This window comes from Haliotis rufescens, unplaced genomic scaffold, assembly GCF_023055435.1.
Source record: "Haliotis rufescens isolate VD_foot unplaced genomic scaffold, xgHalRufe1.0.p SCAF_40, whole genome shotgun sequence".
Lineage (NCBI taxonomy): Eukaryota > Metazoa > Mollusca > Gastropoda > Lepetellida > Haliotidae > Haliotis > Haliotis rufescens.
In genome coordinates, this window is record NW_025964113.1 from 284,844 (window position 1) to 301,228 (window position 16,385).

Here is a 16,385-nt window from a genome sequence, read left to right on the forward strand (position 1 = left end):
TATCATGTCAATTCATCGATGGGTGTTGATCTGTTGATCCATGAAGATGGTCATCTTGGGAAGAGGGATGGCAGGCAAGTCACTATGCTTGCCATCCTGTGAGGGTAAAGAAGGAAGCTCTGATGAAGGTAGGAAGATACATATGTCATCATCACTAACATGGAGCAGCAATCTCCAGAGTCAGTCACAGGAGAGGAGAGACGACTTTCTGTCAATGGTCTTGGAGTAACTTTTGCTGGGGAAACTAACCCGTACTGTCGAAATCAGGGGAGAGGAGTGGGTAGACTGGACAGTCGATGATGGGACGATAGTAGTAGAAGAATCAGAGTCCCCACGTGCACTGGGCGTGGTTGTAGTATTGGCGGGAAGATTGTCGGTCAGAATGGAATCAGATAGCATGTCTTCCTTAATTGACAAAGTAATGACAGTATACAAAGTAGATTTGAAGGACGCTTAAGCTGGCTTTTTGTCATTGGAGATAACCATCCATTTGCTTTTCTTGGCAGAGGACGGACCATGATTAACTTTCCTTCAGTGGCGCGTTGATAAACCTTGAAATGTCTTAACATGGTGACATTGCTGACTTCAGTCAGTGAGAGAGAGTATAATCTGCAGCAGTCGCAACAAACTATGGGTCAAAAGGAAAGTAGATATGTTTGCATTTTCTGCAAGACAGGCGTAATGGCTCCATAACCCAAATGGAAATGTCTGTAGCAGTTGTTAGCATGGAGACAGGAGTAATCTCACAAAAACAATATATATAGTCTCTTGTGTAATAGAATGTCCTCACACCTGAGCAAAGAGAAAAGAGAATGAGGGTGCAGGGAATGTCTGGTGATCGTGATCAGGTCGCACAGTCTGGTTGCACGGGATTGCAGTGCTGCCTGACCTAATGTGTAAGGTGGTGACCATAGAGATAATTGGGATGTGTTGGGCTGAGATGTTTTTTGAAGCTGGAAACTTTGTTTTTTGGGTCGTTTCCACACCAGGTTGAAGATGAAGGATGAAATGCATAGTGTGAAAATATCCAGATCTGAATCCAATAGATGCTGCAAAATAACTGTAATACTGTTAAAAGTGGTGTTAAACCCAACTCACTCACTTAATCCAATAGAGGATCTGTGGGACATTTTAGCCTGTCAAGTTCAACAGAGTGACCAATGTGTCAAAAATATATGTGAACTAGCTGTCGTTTTGCATGAGGAAATGGATAGAATACCTCAACATCAAGTGCAACATTTGATTCATGGAATGAGGAGGCACCTGGCAGCAGTCGTTCGTGCGCAGGGTGGTTACAACAAGTATTGATGAGTCCTGTGGTTCTTGTGTCTACTGACATCGGTTTAGGATTCCCTTGATACAGACTGGTTTGTAGCAGTTCAGTATTTAGGTGTGACAACAGTAATTTCTACTTTTTTCGTTTGTATATAATGTCTTTCTTTAAAAATGCCAACAATTCAAAGTAATGTGAGTGTTCAAATCCAAACCCTTGTTTTCTTTGTGATTGATGACTTGGGTAAGCTATAAACATCATTGGATATGGTTATCTTGAATGCATTTTCCACTTGGTTGCAAGTAAATTGGGTAATACATGAAAATTTGGGTGGTGCTTAATTAGTTTTTAGGTGTGTATTTTACGCCCTCTATTCCAAACAGAATGTTGAACATTTTTCACTTTGATCAACATGTTTAATGCAAACCTATACTACGCTGTTCAATTTTGTAAATTAGTGATACTAATTTGGGTGGGGTGTTATGTTGGTAGATTTAATTGCTGATTTATATTTGAGTGGGACCATATTGGTATTAAAATAGATCTTTCAATATTTAGTGGTATGCAAGAAAGAGTTATGTCCCTTTAACAAATGTAGTAAAATGCACATGTTATAAAAATGGATGATGCGATGAGATACGGAGCAATGTGTATTAGAACTTTGCAATTGTGATTTGTTCAATCCATGAAGAGAATGGAACATCAAGTCTACGAGTGGATAAGTCTAAATCATGCAAATCAAGAACCACAGTTTCTTGGCCTTCATGAACACTTGCCTGGTCCATATAAGGTAAATTGCAGTCATTCAAAACATACTTATTTGTCTGCTAACTCAACTGTTATGTAGATCAAACAGCAATTAATTATTACCTCAAATATATAATCATATAAAAATATTTTATAAATATCTTAGCTTCACACAAGGTACAATTATTACAAAGATTAGTAGCCTAGCAGATAGTAGAGCATATTCCCTCTTTAATATATTTGAATCTATCCCAATGTGTCACTCACCTCCACACTCTAACTGTGCACCGAACAGCTTGTACTGTTTAGTGTCGGGATCCAGCAGACACTGACGTTGTTTAAGGAAAGATCCTCGGCCAGGCACATTACAAGAAATATTGACTTTGCCCAGGTAGTCTACACTACCAGATGGAATCACACTAGGAGTGGTCTTCAGGTTGCCCGGGATACTCACAGGAGGACATATGGCGGCTGAAGGTGATATTGAAACAATTTTAGTAATAATATCACACTGTTGAAAGTAGCAATACAACAGGGAGGTAAGTAGCGTTATTGTTTGTTTTTTAATGCAGGGTCAGCAATATTTTAGCTATAGCACGGTACCCTATAAAATAATTTTCGAGTCTGGACCAAAAAGTCATAGATTAATTTAATAAGCAACATCTCACACAAGTCGTCACCAACTTGCCAGGAATGCACAGGTTGTTGAGTACCAGTTCCAACCAGGATTCTGCATCAGGGACACAGACAAGGCAGTAGTACATAAAAGATTATATCAAGAAAACAGAACCGATCACAAATACTAATTTTTCATCTTTTGTCAAATGAAATAAACTGTTTATGTTTTTCTCTGTCATTAGTCATATATACTAATTGTTTTACTTTATAATTCAATGCAAGCAGAAAGAAGTTATGAAAGATTCAAACTGGCAGTTTTGAACATCACAGTCAGGGTATGACTGTTGGCTAGTTTTAAACTTACGACTACAGGTGGGTGCTGTCCCATTCCATCGTCCATTGGCTTGGCATATGCGAAGGGACTGACCAATCAAGTTGAACCCAATGTTACAGGACATTATGATTCTATCTTCAAATCGGTAGTACTTGCGGTTGTTCAGGATGTAGCCATTGTGCAGTGGTTGGGGGTCCATGCATTGGATACCTGGTAAATATAGGTCAGAGCATGTGTCACATGTCCTATGGGTAGCCTTGAGGGCGTACAATAGGATGGTCATATTCTTCATTTTTTTATATTCATTTCTCTTTCACATGCAACATTGTCACTCATTCACTTTATGTTACTGTCACTTGAGACTCTACTGGAGGAATGACATCACAAAACAGTTTGCAGACTCAAGAGGAGAAATACTTTCACAATCCAAACCATGTATTCCAACATTGATACAGACTTTAGACAAAAGAAACACAATAACAGTTAATATTTCAATTATGACTAAACATAAATCATTATGCTTTAGTTCCTTGTTCCTATACATTTATAAAATTGATTGCAATGGTTCTACTAACGGACACATGTATGGTTGAATCTGTAAATGTCGCCTGCCATGGTGCCATCCTCATTGTTGGCGAGGGTGTAGTTGAGCTGGCCATCCATGGAGAAGAGTTGATAGCCTGAGTCACACTGACACTTGTAGCTTCCCACATCATTCACACACTCTTGGCTACAACCACCATTGTCAGCATTACATTCATTAACATCTGGAACAGATCATTATAATCAGCAATAACCACTGTTGTCTTCATCATATTTGTTGTCACTCCTCACATCATGGTCATCATAATGATGATTATCTCCATTAATATCATCATAAGGATGATTATCTCCATTAATATCATCATAATGATGATTATCTCCATTAATATCATCATAATGATGATTATCTCCATTAATATCATCATCAAAATGATTATCACTGTTAGTGTCATTAATATCATTACTACTACCACTGTCATCATGAAGCCATGATCACTATCGCTATGATGTCATAATAAATATTTATATAGTTGATATTATCATCATGAAATTTATGCTCACTAATATTGTCATCATTAATAGCATTATTACTATCTTTGTCATCATGAAGATCACTATCATTATAACGTCATAATAACCATTGATGCTGTCATCACGTAGATTATGATCACTGTTATTGTCATTAGAATTATCATTGATACTGTCATCTTTAATATCATCATCACTGTTATTATTATCATAAAGAACATACTCATGGATCAGTGTTATTGTAATTGTCATCAGGGACAGTTATTGTTGTTATTGTCACTTTAATCACGATAGTCATCAAATCCAATCTGACCACTGAATAATATCTAATGATACATAATCATACATCACACATTACCTTGAAATCTTTCATTGTGACATGAATCGTGTTGATAAAAATCACCAACTTCTACACTTACCATCACAGGTGCGTCCATTAGCATTGAGAGTGTAGCCGGGCCGACAGGAACACTTGTAAGAACCATCTGTATTCATGCAGTCCTGGTCACATAGTCCATGACATTCATCGATATCTGAAAACGTGAGAGTTTAGATGAATATACCTCACATATCACCATATTTTCAAGACTGCAATATTGACGACTTGATGAATATGATCAAAATTACTTAATTTTGGCTGCATAAATACAAATCGTAATAAATCAGTTCAGGATACAATTTTGAGACTTCATCTCAAAATTGTATCCTGAACTGATTTATTGACAAGAGTCAAAAACGATTTTCACAACAGATTAACTTCAGCCTTTTCCAATCCAACAAGTATTCGTGAATCAGCAGATAGGATAAGTTTATAGTACATGAACATTTGTTAAAACCATATCCTTCATAACCGCATCATTTATGAGTATGTAAAAGAATACAATCTAACTTGGAGTCATAAAAAATGAGCATTTCTGATTAAATGCAATGTTTTTATACTTACCTGATGCTACACAGTGCTTTAGCTTCCCTCCCTTATACAAACAGACAGTACTGGAACGAAGAAACAGTTTAAGCAGACTACAGTCTAGGCATCCACGAGTTATCCCCATTGGCCCCTACTCCTCATATTCTTCACAGGATCACATCAGACGTGGCGCCAACGGTAAAGCAGAGGAGGAGGACGGAGTCCGGGTGGGCCTATAGGTATAGCGTCAGGTAGGTATAAAACATTGCATTTAATCAGAAATGCTCACGTTTTACCTTACCTGACGCTACACAGTGCTTTATTCGACTGATGGAAGGCGGGCTTACCGTGAGAAGCGCCAGGCACCCTGAAGAAGAACAACTAAACCGTCCGGCAGGAAACCCAGCAGGTGACAGCAAGGTAGCGGCTCCTGGAACGGTAGGCAAGGGGATAAGATGTAGGTCAAGCTCTCTCAGAACAGAATGGTGGTCTGATGGTAGAGAGAACAATTACTTGACAGAGGGTAAAAGCAAGGTATTCCGTAGGCAAGGGGATAAGATGTAGGTCAAGCCCTCTCAGAACAGAATGGTGGTCTGACAGTAGAGGAAACAATGCTTGACAGAGGGTAAAAGCAAGGTATTCAGTGTCCGGCTCAAAAAGAAGGGGAAAAACGGGACCAAAACTTTACTAGGTACCGATACAACAGTACCGAGCAACCCAAGGGGAACAACACAAGGGATGGTCCTACCTTGGCAATAGGCGTCGGCCATGCTCCTCGCTCAATGGCGTCAGGGGTTGGTCAGCTGCTGGGCCAGGACAAGTGGACCAAAGCCATGCGTACCCTCGACGTCCTCCACCCGAAATGTTGTGAAGATAATGGCTGACGAAGACAGTAGTAGATGACCAGAAGCACCCCTCCATGATGGATCGGACGGAGACGTTAGCATGGAGGGTCAGCGAAGAAGACAGGGCACAGAGAGATCTCTGCAGAGCCACGGCTGGAAAGAGAGATGAACAGCCTTTGGCGCTGCTTGAAATGTTGCTGAAACACCTGAAGATAACGTCGGAGGGTTTGAACTGGGCTTAGGGCAAGCTCCAGGTCATCATCCGGGCCGACGATCTCCGAAAGAGACGTGACATGAAACTGCCGAACGGGGTTGGCTGGGCAGTTGGTTCTTGGCGATAAGGACACAACAAAGGCCAAGGTGAATCAAACCGTGAAGCTCGCTAACCCTGGCAGCTGTTGCAAGGAGAAAGCAAGTCTTCAAGGTGAGATCTTCAAATGAGGCAGACGCAAGTGGCTCATACGGAGCCCGGCGTAAATCCTGCAGAACAACATTGAGATCCCAAGCGGAACACAACTTCTTAGTCTGGTCCTCCAGTCGAAAACCTCGGACCATGGCAAAAAGGTCCGGGACTGATGACAGCCTGGAACCTCTAGCGATCTTGAGGACAGAATTGAGCGCAGAAAGATAGGTCGCAATCGTGGAACCAGCCAGGCGACGGGATTGGCAAAGGAAAACCAAAAAGTCAGCCACTTGTGAAACGATGGCCTCCACTGGAATGATGTGCCTGGACAAGCAGAAGGCCTGGAACGACCACCACTTGTCATCATTTAGGGAGCCAGTGGAGGTACGATGAGCTCTGGAAACAGCCGCCGCAGGAGCTGAAAAACCTTTAGCAATCAGTGACTTCTGGATACACGCCATACGTGCAGACTGTAACCGTTGGGGTCTGGATGTGGTTGTCTGGTGTGAGGGTTGAGCAGTAGATTTGGCCACGCCGGGTGATGCAACAAGGGTTCGCCTTCGAGCTGAAGGAGCTTGGGAAACCGAATCCGGGACAGCCAGTAACGCGCGATCAAAAGAAGATCCAGAGGACAGGTCTGGGCCGCCTTCTGAATGACCTTAGGCCAACCCTGGACAGAGCGAGGCCGTCTACCTCCCAAGCAGCTGGGTCCGGGACAGGAGACCCATACACCGGCAATTGGTAGTTCCACACCGTAGCAAAGAGATCCACGTTGGGAGTCCCCAGGCGATCGCACAAGAACCGGAAGGTTTCCGGGTGGAGCATCCACTCTGTGAGGTATGGACGATCAGGTCTTGAGAGGGAGTCGGCTAAGACAACATGGAAAGTGACGGGCTTGTATCAGAAGAGGGAGACTGTCGGCCAGATGAAACAGGCGAAAGGTCTGCTCCAGGAGATAAGCAGATCGAGTCGACCCTTGCCTGTTGATGTAATACACAACCGTGGAGTTGTCCAAGGCGACCATGAAACAACTGTTGCAGAGTATCTGATGCCAATGAGGAATCGCCCGAATGACGTTCCAAAGGAGTCCAAAGACCGAGGCGATTTCCTGGAGAAAGTGGGCGCCCAATCCTTGGAGAGAAGCTTGTCATAGAGGAACCACTCAAGACGTTTGATGGGACTAGCCACCACTCCAGGAACGGACGTAATTCTCTTGGCAGAGGAAGAAGGGGGGCCGACAGGTCTGAGCGCAGAAATGGCAGGAGAAACCGTTGAAGGGGACGCAGTTGAAGACGACCCCTGGACGTTAGATCCTGAGCTGAGGTCAACAGCCCGAGAAGACTCTGCCACTGGCAGAGATCAAGAGAGGACTCTCCTGACCCCGGATTGGATCGCCCCGAACCGATCCGGAGGAACTTGTATCAAGGAGAGGCCGTCAGAAAAAGACCACCTATGAAAGTGAGATGGCGAGAGGGAGTCAGATCCGATTTCTCCATGTTGATGATCCAACCCAACTGATGGATGAGGCGAAGAGTGAAATCACGCTGAAGAATCAAAGTGTGATTGACGCCGTGGCCGAGGATGCAGTCTTCGAGGTAGGCTTCGAACCAAAGCTGCTGAAAGCGCCTGACCTTAGAGGAGGCAGCAGTGGAATCGTCAAGAGTATGAGATCGGCGACAGAGACCAGAAGCACGGCAGGACAAAGTATCGGACGAGGCGCGGGAATGACGACCCGGTGACAGGCGGGAACTGGCAAGATCCGAGCTGACGGGGGTCAAAAGCAGGTCCTCTGGATGATGCTGAAGTAGTTGTTCCCAAAAGGCACGAATCGGTGTAGGATTCATAAAATAAAGTCTGTTATTGACAAGAGCGCGCAAACAGAGCAGCGATGATCAAATGAGCACGCAGGCTTGCAGTAGGGGCAAAGCTGATGAGGATCTTTACCCGACTTGGGCCTTTTACATAAAGCACAACGCATAGAATACATTCTACAAAATATGTAAACAGCGCATAAGTGAAACTAGCAGAAGCACATATGCAGCAAAACACGTTAGTGGACAGTATGGGAACAAAGCGCACAAACACACAAGTTTGCAACACAGTGTGAAGCGCGACTGGGAGCAATTGTAAAAAAAAATACGCCTAAATTAATAGGAATTATGTCAATAGAAAGTCATAAACCACAGAATAAATGAGAGATTCACCAATAGTTTACGAAAACTATAGCAAAAAGGTACATTAACGCGCATTATCTCATAAACACGAAATGCACTAAAATTAAAATGGCGACCAAGGCGCGAACCACACATGGGGTTTCGCAGTCAAGAAAAAATTCGAATTACAAGCTGTAAACCGCAAACAAGCGGATATTATCCAGCTGGAAAGGATATATGGGTGTAACACCACCTGAAAACGAATGTTGGAGACAATATCACAAGGTAAGTAGCACTTTTGTTCCGTACACGTCTGTCTGTCAGACGACAGAGAAGAATATATGAGGAGTAGGGGCCAAGGGGGATAACTCATGGATGCCTGGGCACGGGCTGTAGTCTGTTTAAACCTGTCTCTTTGTTCCAGTACTGTCTGTTTGTATAAGGTAGGGAAGATAAAGCACTGTGTAGCCTCAGGTGAGGTAAAACATGAGGATAAGGGGCCAAGGGAGATAACTCGTGGATGCCTAGGCACGGGCTGTAGTCTGCTTAAACTGTCTCTTCGTTCCATTACTGTCTGTTTGTATAAGTTAGGGAAGATAAAGCACTGTGTAGCCTCAGGTGAGGTAAAACATGAGGATAAGGGGCCAAGGGAGATAACTCGTGGATGCCTAGGCACGGGCTGTAGTCTGCTTAAACTGTCTCTTCGTTCCATTACTGTCTGTTTGTATAAGGTAGGGAAGATAAAGCACTGTGTAGCCTCAGGTGAGGTAAAATATGAGGATAATTTTTAAGGGGCCAAGGGAGATAACTCGTGGATGCCTAGGCACGGGCTGTAGTCTGCTTAAACTGTCTCTTCGTTCCATTACTGTCTGTTTGTATAAGGTAGGGAAGATAAAGCACTGTGTAGCCTCAGGTGAGGTAAAACATGAGGATAAGGGGCCAAGGGAGATAACTCGTGGATGCCTAGGCACGGGCTGTAGTCTGCTTAAACTGTCTCTTGGTTCCAGTACTGTCTGTTTGTATAAGGTAGGGAGGCTAAAGCACTGTGTAGCCTCAGGTCAGGTAAAACATATTTCTTTTTTAATTGATTCTGCCACAGGGATTCCATGTTGGAGCAACTCCTAAGTAAACTTTTCCTGTTGACAATTCCATGTCATTGTACCCTGACGCATGGGTTGTTGATCATAATATCAATCACTGCTTTGTCGAGGCAAGACTTAATTATTTACAGGCCCTCATATAGCTGGAATATTGATGACTGAGGCATAAAACAACAAACAAACAAATTGAAATGATTCTAGCAAGAATCATCATAAACAGTCATTATATTGGTAATGCAAGCTGAAAGAAGTTATGAAAGATTAATTACTGGCAGTTTTGAACATCACAGTCAGGGTATGACTGTTGGCTAGTTTTAAACTTACGACTACAGGTGGGTGCTGTCCCATTCCATCGTCCATTGGCTTGGCAGATGCGAAGGGACTGACCAATCAAGTTGAACCCAATGTTACAGGACATGATGATTCTATCTTCAAATCGGTAGTACTTGCGGCTGTTCAGGATGTAGCCATTGTCCAGCGGTGGGGGGTCCATGCATTGGATACCTGGTAAATATAGGTCAGAGCATGTGTCACATGTCACATGAGTAGCCTTGTGGGCCAGGTTTAATTTCCACATGGGTACAATAGGGTGGGCATATTCTTCATATTCATTTCTCTTTCACATGCAACATTGCTAAAAGTCGCTTGTTCACTTTATGTTACTGTCACTTAAGATGCTACTGAGGGAATGACATTACAAAAAAGTTTGCAGACTCAAAATGAGAAATAGTTTAACAATCCAAACCATGTCTTTCTTTTATATTTTGAAATATTTTTTTTCAAATTGATTCTGCCCCAGGGATTCCATGTTGGAGCAACTCCTAAGTAAACTTTTCCTGTCAACAATTCCATGTCATTGTACCCTGACGCATGGGTTGTTGATCATAATATCAATCACTGCTTTGTCGAGGCAAGACTTAATTATTTACAGGCCCTCATATAGCTGGAATATTGATGACTGAGGCATAAAACAACAAACAAACAAATTGAAATGATTCTGGCAAGAATCATCATAAACAGTCATTATATTGGTATCAATTCTGATAACATGGGAATAAATAAAGGATATTATATTCATGTTCATGTCATAATGACAAGAGTGTCAAAATACCAAAACTTAGGCATTAGTGTCGTAAACATAGGATGACATGAACTTGAATATAATGTTCTATATATTACCAAAGAAGATGTCCATATACAGAGACAAATTATAGTGTTTACATATTAGGATAACAAGTCGCAACAGCAGCGGAACCACAATTTGTCGAATGACGTTAACAATCTTCAGCTCCGATTTCGTTTCTAGTGTGATGTCATTCCGACCTGACGTCACAATAAGATTCGAATGACGTCAACAATACCGTTCAGATGATGGAAACAATACACTGTGTGTCGTGACGTGATATTACCGAAGGGCACATATGATTTTTATGAACCTCAATATGTTTGCCAGCGTAGGTAATAAAAGTTAAACCTATGTCAAGTCGACTGCCATTTCATTTGACTGGACAAGCTGTCACATCCAATTTCACCGACTATTGCAATCACATGGCACCTAGTGGGTAACCTAATGGATAGTACATTCAGGAAACACTAAAGTTAGTTCCACTGGATGGTACAAGTTCATCATGAGGGCAGATGCTGTTAAATAAGTGGCATAAATCTTTACTCACTTGCCCTCTTCTCAGTAACACATTCACTGACCTTCACACGCCATGGTATCCAGGTTTGTAAACATTTGGTCAGCACCACATGTGACCTGGCTGCCGGTGGTGTTGAGCCTGTAGCCGTTGTCACAAGTGACTTGGCGGAGGACTCCAAAGAAGGCCTCCTGTGTGTTGGTCAACCTTCCATGAGGGATGGGGGGTATCGGACAATTCAGTGCTGGAGAACAAAACACAAGACATAAACACATGGACAATGACTACAAGGCAGGAACTCCTCATCAATAAGTATTTAAAACACAAGGATCATTTGAAATTTGTACAATAATGTTGAAAATTGGTGGTAGTTAAATGGACACCATCCGTCCATGCAAGATGTCGTTCCCGGAGCAGATTTTGAAAAACATACAATATGTCTTCACCAAACTTCCATAGATAAGTCTGGTGGTGAACTGGTGCCTTTTGATAGTTTGGGATTTAAAAAAATAATGTTTTTCGAGTTTCAATTTCCATTAATTTATATTTTGACTGAAAATGTTTAGTGGTGAACTGGTGCCTTCTGATAGTTTGGGATTTTTACAAAAATGAATTTTTGAGTTTCCGGAGCAGTTATTGAAAACTGTATTATGTTTCTTAAACAAACTTGGCACATAGATAGATCTGGAGGTGAGCTGGTGCCTTTTGATAGTTTGGATTTTTTTAAAATGTATTTTTGAATTTCTATGGTAAAATCTTTGTCTTCTTGTCAATTGAGGGTGTAAATCGAGAACAAGGTATCATTACTTAATCCTGTTTATCACTTGCCTTCTAGTGTTTGGCACTTTGAACAGCAGCGTGAGGCCAAAAAATAGTTTGTTATATATATGTCAGTTCGTTATACACATAGTTTACTGAATTTAAAATAAAATATGCATCCTATTATAAACTAAGTAGAAACACTTTATACTTTTCTAAATATATATGGTTTCAACATATTTCTATTTAAAAAGAAATCTGGATCGGTAAACAAGCAGAACTTGCTTACGGGTTTTTTGTTTGTTGTTTAACATCTCATTCAGCAATATTCCAGCTATGTGATGGTGGTCTGAATGTAATCAAGTCTGAACCAGACAATCAAGTGACTGACATCATGAGCATTGATTTACACAACTGGGATATGATGACATACATCAACCAATTCAGCAAACAAACAAAAATATTTATTTATGGATAGGGGAAGAGACATTAGCAGTCCAAGTACTGCTGGAGGTACAGAAGAGTATGACTGCAATACATGTTGTACTTACGTATACAGGAAGGGACATAAGCAGTCCAAGTACTGCTAGAGGTACAGAAGAGTATGATTGCAATACATGTTGTACTTACGTATGCAGGAAGGAACAGAAGCAGAGGTACAGAAGAGGATGACTGCATTTTAAGTTGTACTTACATATACAGGAAGGGACATAAGCAGTCCAAGTACTGCTGGAGGTACAGAAGAGGATGACTGCATTTTAAGTTGTACTTAAGTATACAGGAAGGAACAGAAGCAGTCCAAGTACTGCTGGAGGTACAGAAGAGTATGACTGCAATACATGTTGTGCTTACAAATACAGGAAGAGACATAAGCAGTCCAAGTACTGCTGGAGGTACAGAAGAGTATGACTGCAATACATGTTGTACTTACGTATACAGGAAGGGACATTAGCAGTCCAAGTACTGCTGGAGAGGAAGAGTATGACTGCAATACATGTTGTGCTTACGTATACAGGAAGAGACATAAGCAGTCCAAGTACTGCTGGAGGTACAGAAGAGTATGACTGCAATACATGTTGTGCTTACGTATACAGGAAGAGACATAAGCAGTCCAAGTACTGCTGGAGGTACAGAAGAGTATGATTGCAATACATATTGTATTTACGTATACAGGAAGGAACAGAAGCAGAGGTACAGAAGAGTATGACTGCAATACATGTTGTACTTACGTATACAGGAAGAGACATAAGCAGTCCAAGTACTGCTGGAGGTACAGAAGAGTATGACTGCAATACATGTTGTACTTACGTATACAGGAAGAGACATAAGCAGTCCAAGTACTGCTGGAGGTACAGAAGAGTATGACTGCAATACATGTTGTACTTACGTATACAGGAAGGACAGAAGCAGTCCAAGTACTGCTGGAGGTACAGAAGAGTATGATTGCAATACATGTTGTATTTACGTATACAGGAAGGAACAGAAGCAGAGGTACAGAAGAGTATGACTGCAATACATGTTGTACTTACGTATACAGGAAGGGACATTAGCAGTCCAAGTACTGCTGGAGGTACAGAAGAGTATGACTGCAATACATGTTGTACTTACGTATACAGGAAGGAACAGAAGCAGTCAAAGTACTGCTTGAGGTACAGAAGAGTATGACTGCAAGACATGTTGTGCTTACGTATACAGGAAGGGACATAAGCGGTCCAAGTACTGCTGGAGGTACAGAAAAGTATGACTGCAATACATGTTGTACTTACGTATACAGGAAGGAACAGAAGCAGTCCAAGTACTGCTGAAGGTACAGAAGAGGATGGGCTCTCCTGATATCTGGTAGCCTGCATTGCAAGTAAAGTTAACGATGGATCCAAACTCAGTGCCGTCTCCTTCAACCTTTGTGATGGTTCCAAAGTTCAAGCTTGTAGGTAAAGGATTGCATGAGGCAACTGTAGGAAGACACAAAATGTAGGATGATTATATAAGCAACTCAGAAATACTCAATCATTCTACTGATTTGGGTCAGAATAAGTCTTCAGCAACCCATGCTTGTTGTAAAAGGCGACTATGTTTATTGTGAGGAGAAAAATGGTTGATGAAAGTCATTGTATCTTAATTGCATAGATTGAATCTCATTTATTTTCAAACCACCATGATATTAGCTGGAATATTGCTGGAGGTGTTGTCAACCACAGGACCATGTAACAATAACTTTTTTTATTTTATTGTTACATGGTCCCGTGTGTCAACAAACAAAAAAACTACTGAAGAATTCAATGTCACTTTTGATGTCTTAATGTCTAAATCAAAACTCTCCACTATAATAATAATGACTTATTCTGATATTAAAAGAGCAGTTCAAAGTTTGTGCTTACTGTGTATAAGTGAAAACAAAAGAGGAATTAAACTTTATCTTATGATAACAGGTTTAAAATTTTAATGCTGCATTCATTGTGGTTATGATCCATAGGGTGTTTTAGCAGCATATCAGCATACCTGCATGCTTGCTTACGTCTCACATTCAGCTGACACACCATATCATAACAAAATGATGTTCACAGCGGTGTTGAACCCAACTCACACACTCACACACATGTACCCATGTTTCATTGTCTGCTGGTGACTCACTTGTGCAGGTTGGGGTCGGCCCCCAGGTGCCATCATTACGACAGCTGATGGTAGCAGAGTTTGAGAGAGTGAACCCAGGATAACAGGAGTAGGTGACACTCCCACCAACGCTGCTGCTCTGGCCAGTTGAGGAGCTGACGTAAGCATTATTCACGAGAGGTGCAGAACCACAGTACTTGGCTGAAATAACAACATAGATAATGTCTGTCTGACAAAAGTCATATTCAACCTGACACGTTTCTGTTGAGTCACATATTATGTCCACAAAATTCAAGAAAACCCAAAAGAACTTTCATAGTGAGAAAAAAGCTCTGATGTAAGTCTGCAGTAAGACAAGTTCTATCGATGAACAACTTCTTTATTACAATTAGTGCGACGTTTCGGTGTAGATCCTAACACCTTTATCAAGCCAGCATCATGAACAACTTCTTTATTACAATTAGTGCGACGTTTCGGTGTAGATCCTAGCACCTTTATCAAGCAAGTGATGCTGGCTTGATAAAGGTGTTAGGATCTACACCGAAACGTCGCACTAATTGTAATAAAGAAGTTGTTCATCCATAGAACTTGTCTTACTTCATCACACAAACTTCTAAATGCCACTTAAAGAAGTCTGATGTAAGTCTGTTTTAAAAAATGGATTGAATTCCGATAGTCTAGTATAGTTTGCAATACCTCTTGTTACTCAGTCAACTATACTTACGCTGACAGCTTGGAGTGGTATCACGGTCCCACTTTCCTCCATACATGCATTTCATTCTTGCAACGGAGAAGCTTTCAAAGGCAGGAGCCTTGCTTTTGTCCTGGTACTCTTGTGAGGCAAACCTGTAACCATCCTTGCACGTCACCACAAACTCAGACATAAACTGCCAGTTTGCGTTTGATGGTGTCAAAACTGTGTTTTCATTGAAGTTAGGGTTGGGGCAGTCTGGAATTAAAATCTCATGTTTGTAACAAGTTGTGAAAAAATAACTTTGTAAACAAGGATTATGTGTCAACAATTAGATCAATACTAATACATATGAATGTGAATGTTGATCACAACTCTGGCACATTGATTAATGAATGTTTTACAATAATTCAGTTGTAAAAACAAAAACTTCATCAAATCATAACTACTCCTGTAGATAGTGTATAAAACTGATGAACTGTTATGGATAAACAGGAAAGTGTTGAGAGTATATATACCCAGGGGTATGACATTAATTAGGATGCACAGACAATGCACAGTTTCCTGTTTTACAAGATTAGGGTGAAAATAACCAAATGTTCTGTTTCTCACCTATTGAATATTCAAACAGAAATCCCTTCTCTCTTATTATGGCATTGGTTTTGAAGGTGACATTGAATTCTCCATTGTTTGATCTGCTTTGCACAACGGTGTCCCCAGAGAGAACATCTGGGCTAGCACCTCCATAATGGACCTGTACAACAAAAACAGGATAACTTGGTAACCTGCAGGCTAAATAAAGTTGGGTCTAGGGGTCCTTGTGGTGTGCCCCTATTGTATTGGAATCTAGGGACCCCCAAACCCTTACCTTTTAACATCAGATTACTCACATGAACCCCGGCCCTTGCTTTTCATTCTTAATTTGAATACCGGTAACATTCCACAGCACCTCAGTAAAAAATACACACATGAGGCAACATTTAATGACAGAGGATCTAATTACACTCACAATGTGAAAGAAACATTCTGTAGGAAGTTATTGGTTAAGTCTCAGTAATAAAAGACGATGACATCATTTCCTATCTACAAGACAGTTCTGATTACCTAGTGTATCATATATCAATGCTATAATAACATACATTGCCAGAAATTCACCTATTTTTTAGTCATAGGGACTCTTTGTTTAAATATTCAGGTACCAAGGCATGAACATGATTTAGAAGAATTTGATGTT

At 41.2% G+C, this 16,385-nt stretch overlaps 1 protein-coding gene across 2 annotated transcripts in view; it reads right to left on the reverse strand.

Annotated features, from left to right (window-relative positions):
* Positions 1-16,385, reverse strand: part of LOC124140324 — a 237,584-nt gene that overhangs the window by 174,795 nt on the left and 46,404 nt on the right. For both annotated transcript variants that reach the window (XM_048382708.1, XM_048382709.1), the window contains 10 exons: positions 15,764-15,905; positions 15,185-15,409; positions 14,482-14,661; positions 13,617-13,802; positions 11,156-11,335; positions 9,776-9,955; positions 4,463-4,576; positions 3,548-3,739; positions 3,003-3,182; positions 2,288-2,491 (listed from right to left, as the gene is read on the reverse strand). In XM_048382708.1, coding sequence (XP_048238665.1) covers positions 2,288-2,491; positions 3,003-3,182; positions 3,548-3,739; positions 4,463-4,576; positions 9,776-9,955; positions 11,156-11,335; positions 13,617-13,802; positions 14,482-14,661; positions 15,185-15,409; positions 15,764-15,905 — 1,783 coding nt within the window. The remainder of the gene's footprint in view (positions 1-2,287; positions 2,492-3,002; positions 3,183-3,547; positions 3,740-4,462; positions 4,577-9,775; positions 9,956-11,155; positions 11,336-13,616; positions 13,803-14,481; positions 14,662-15,184; positions 15,410-15,763; positions 15,906-16,385) is intronic.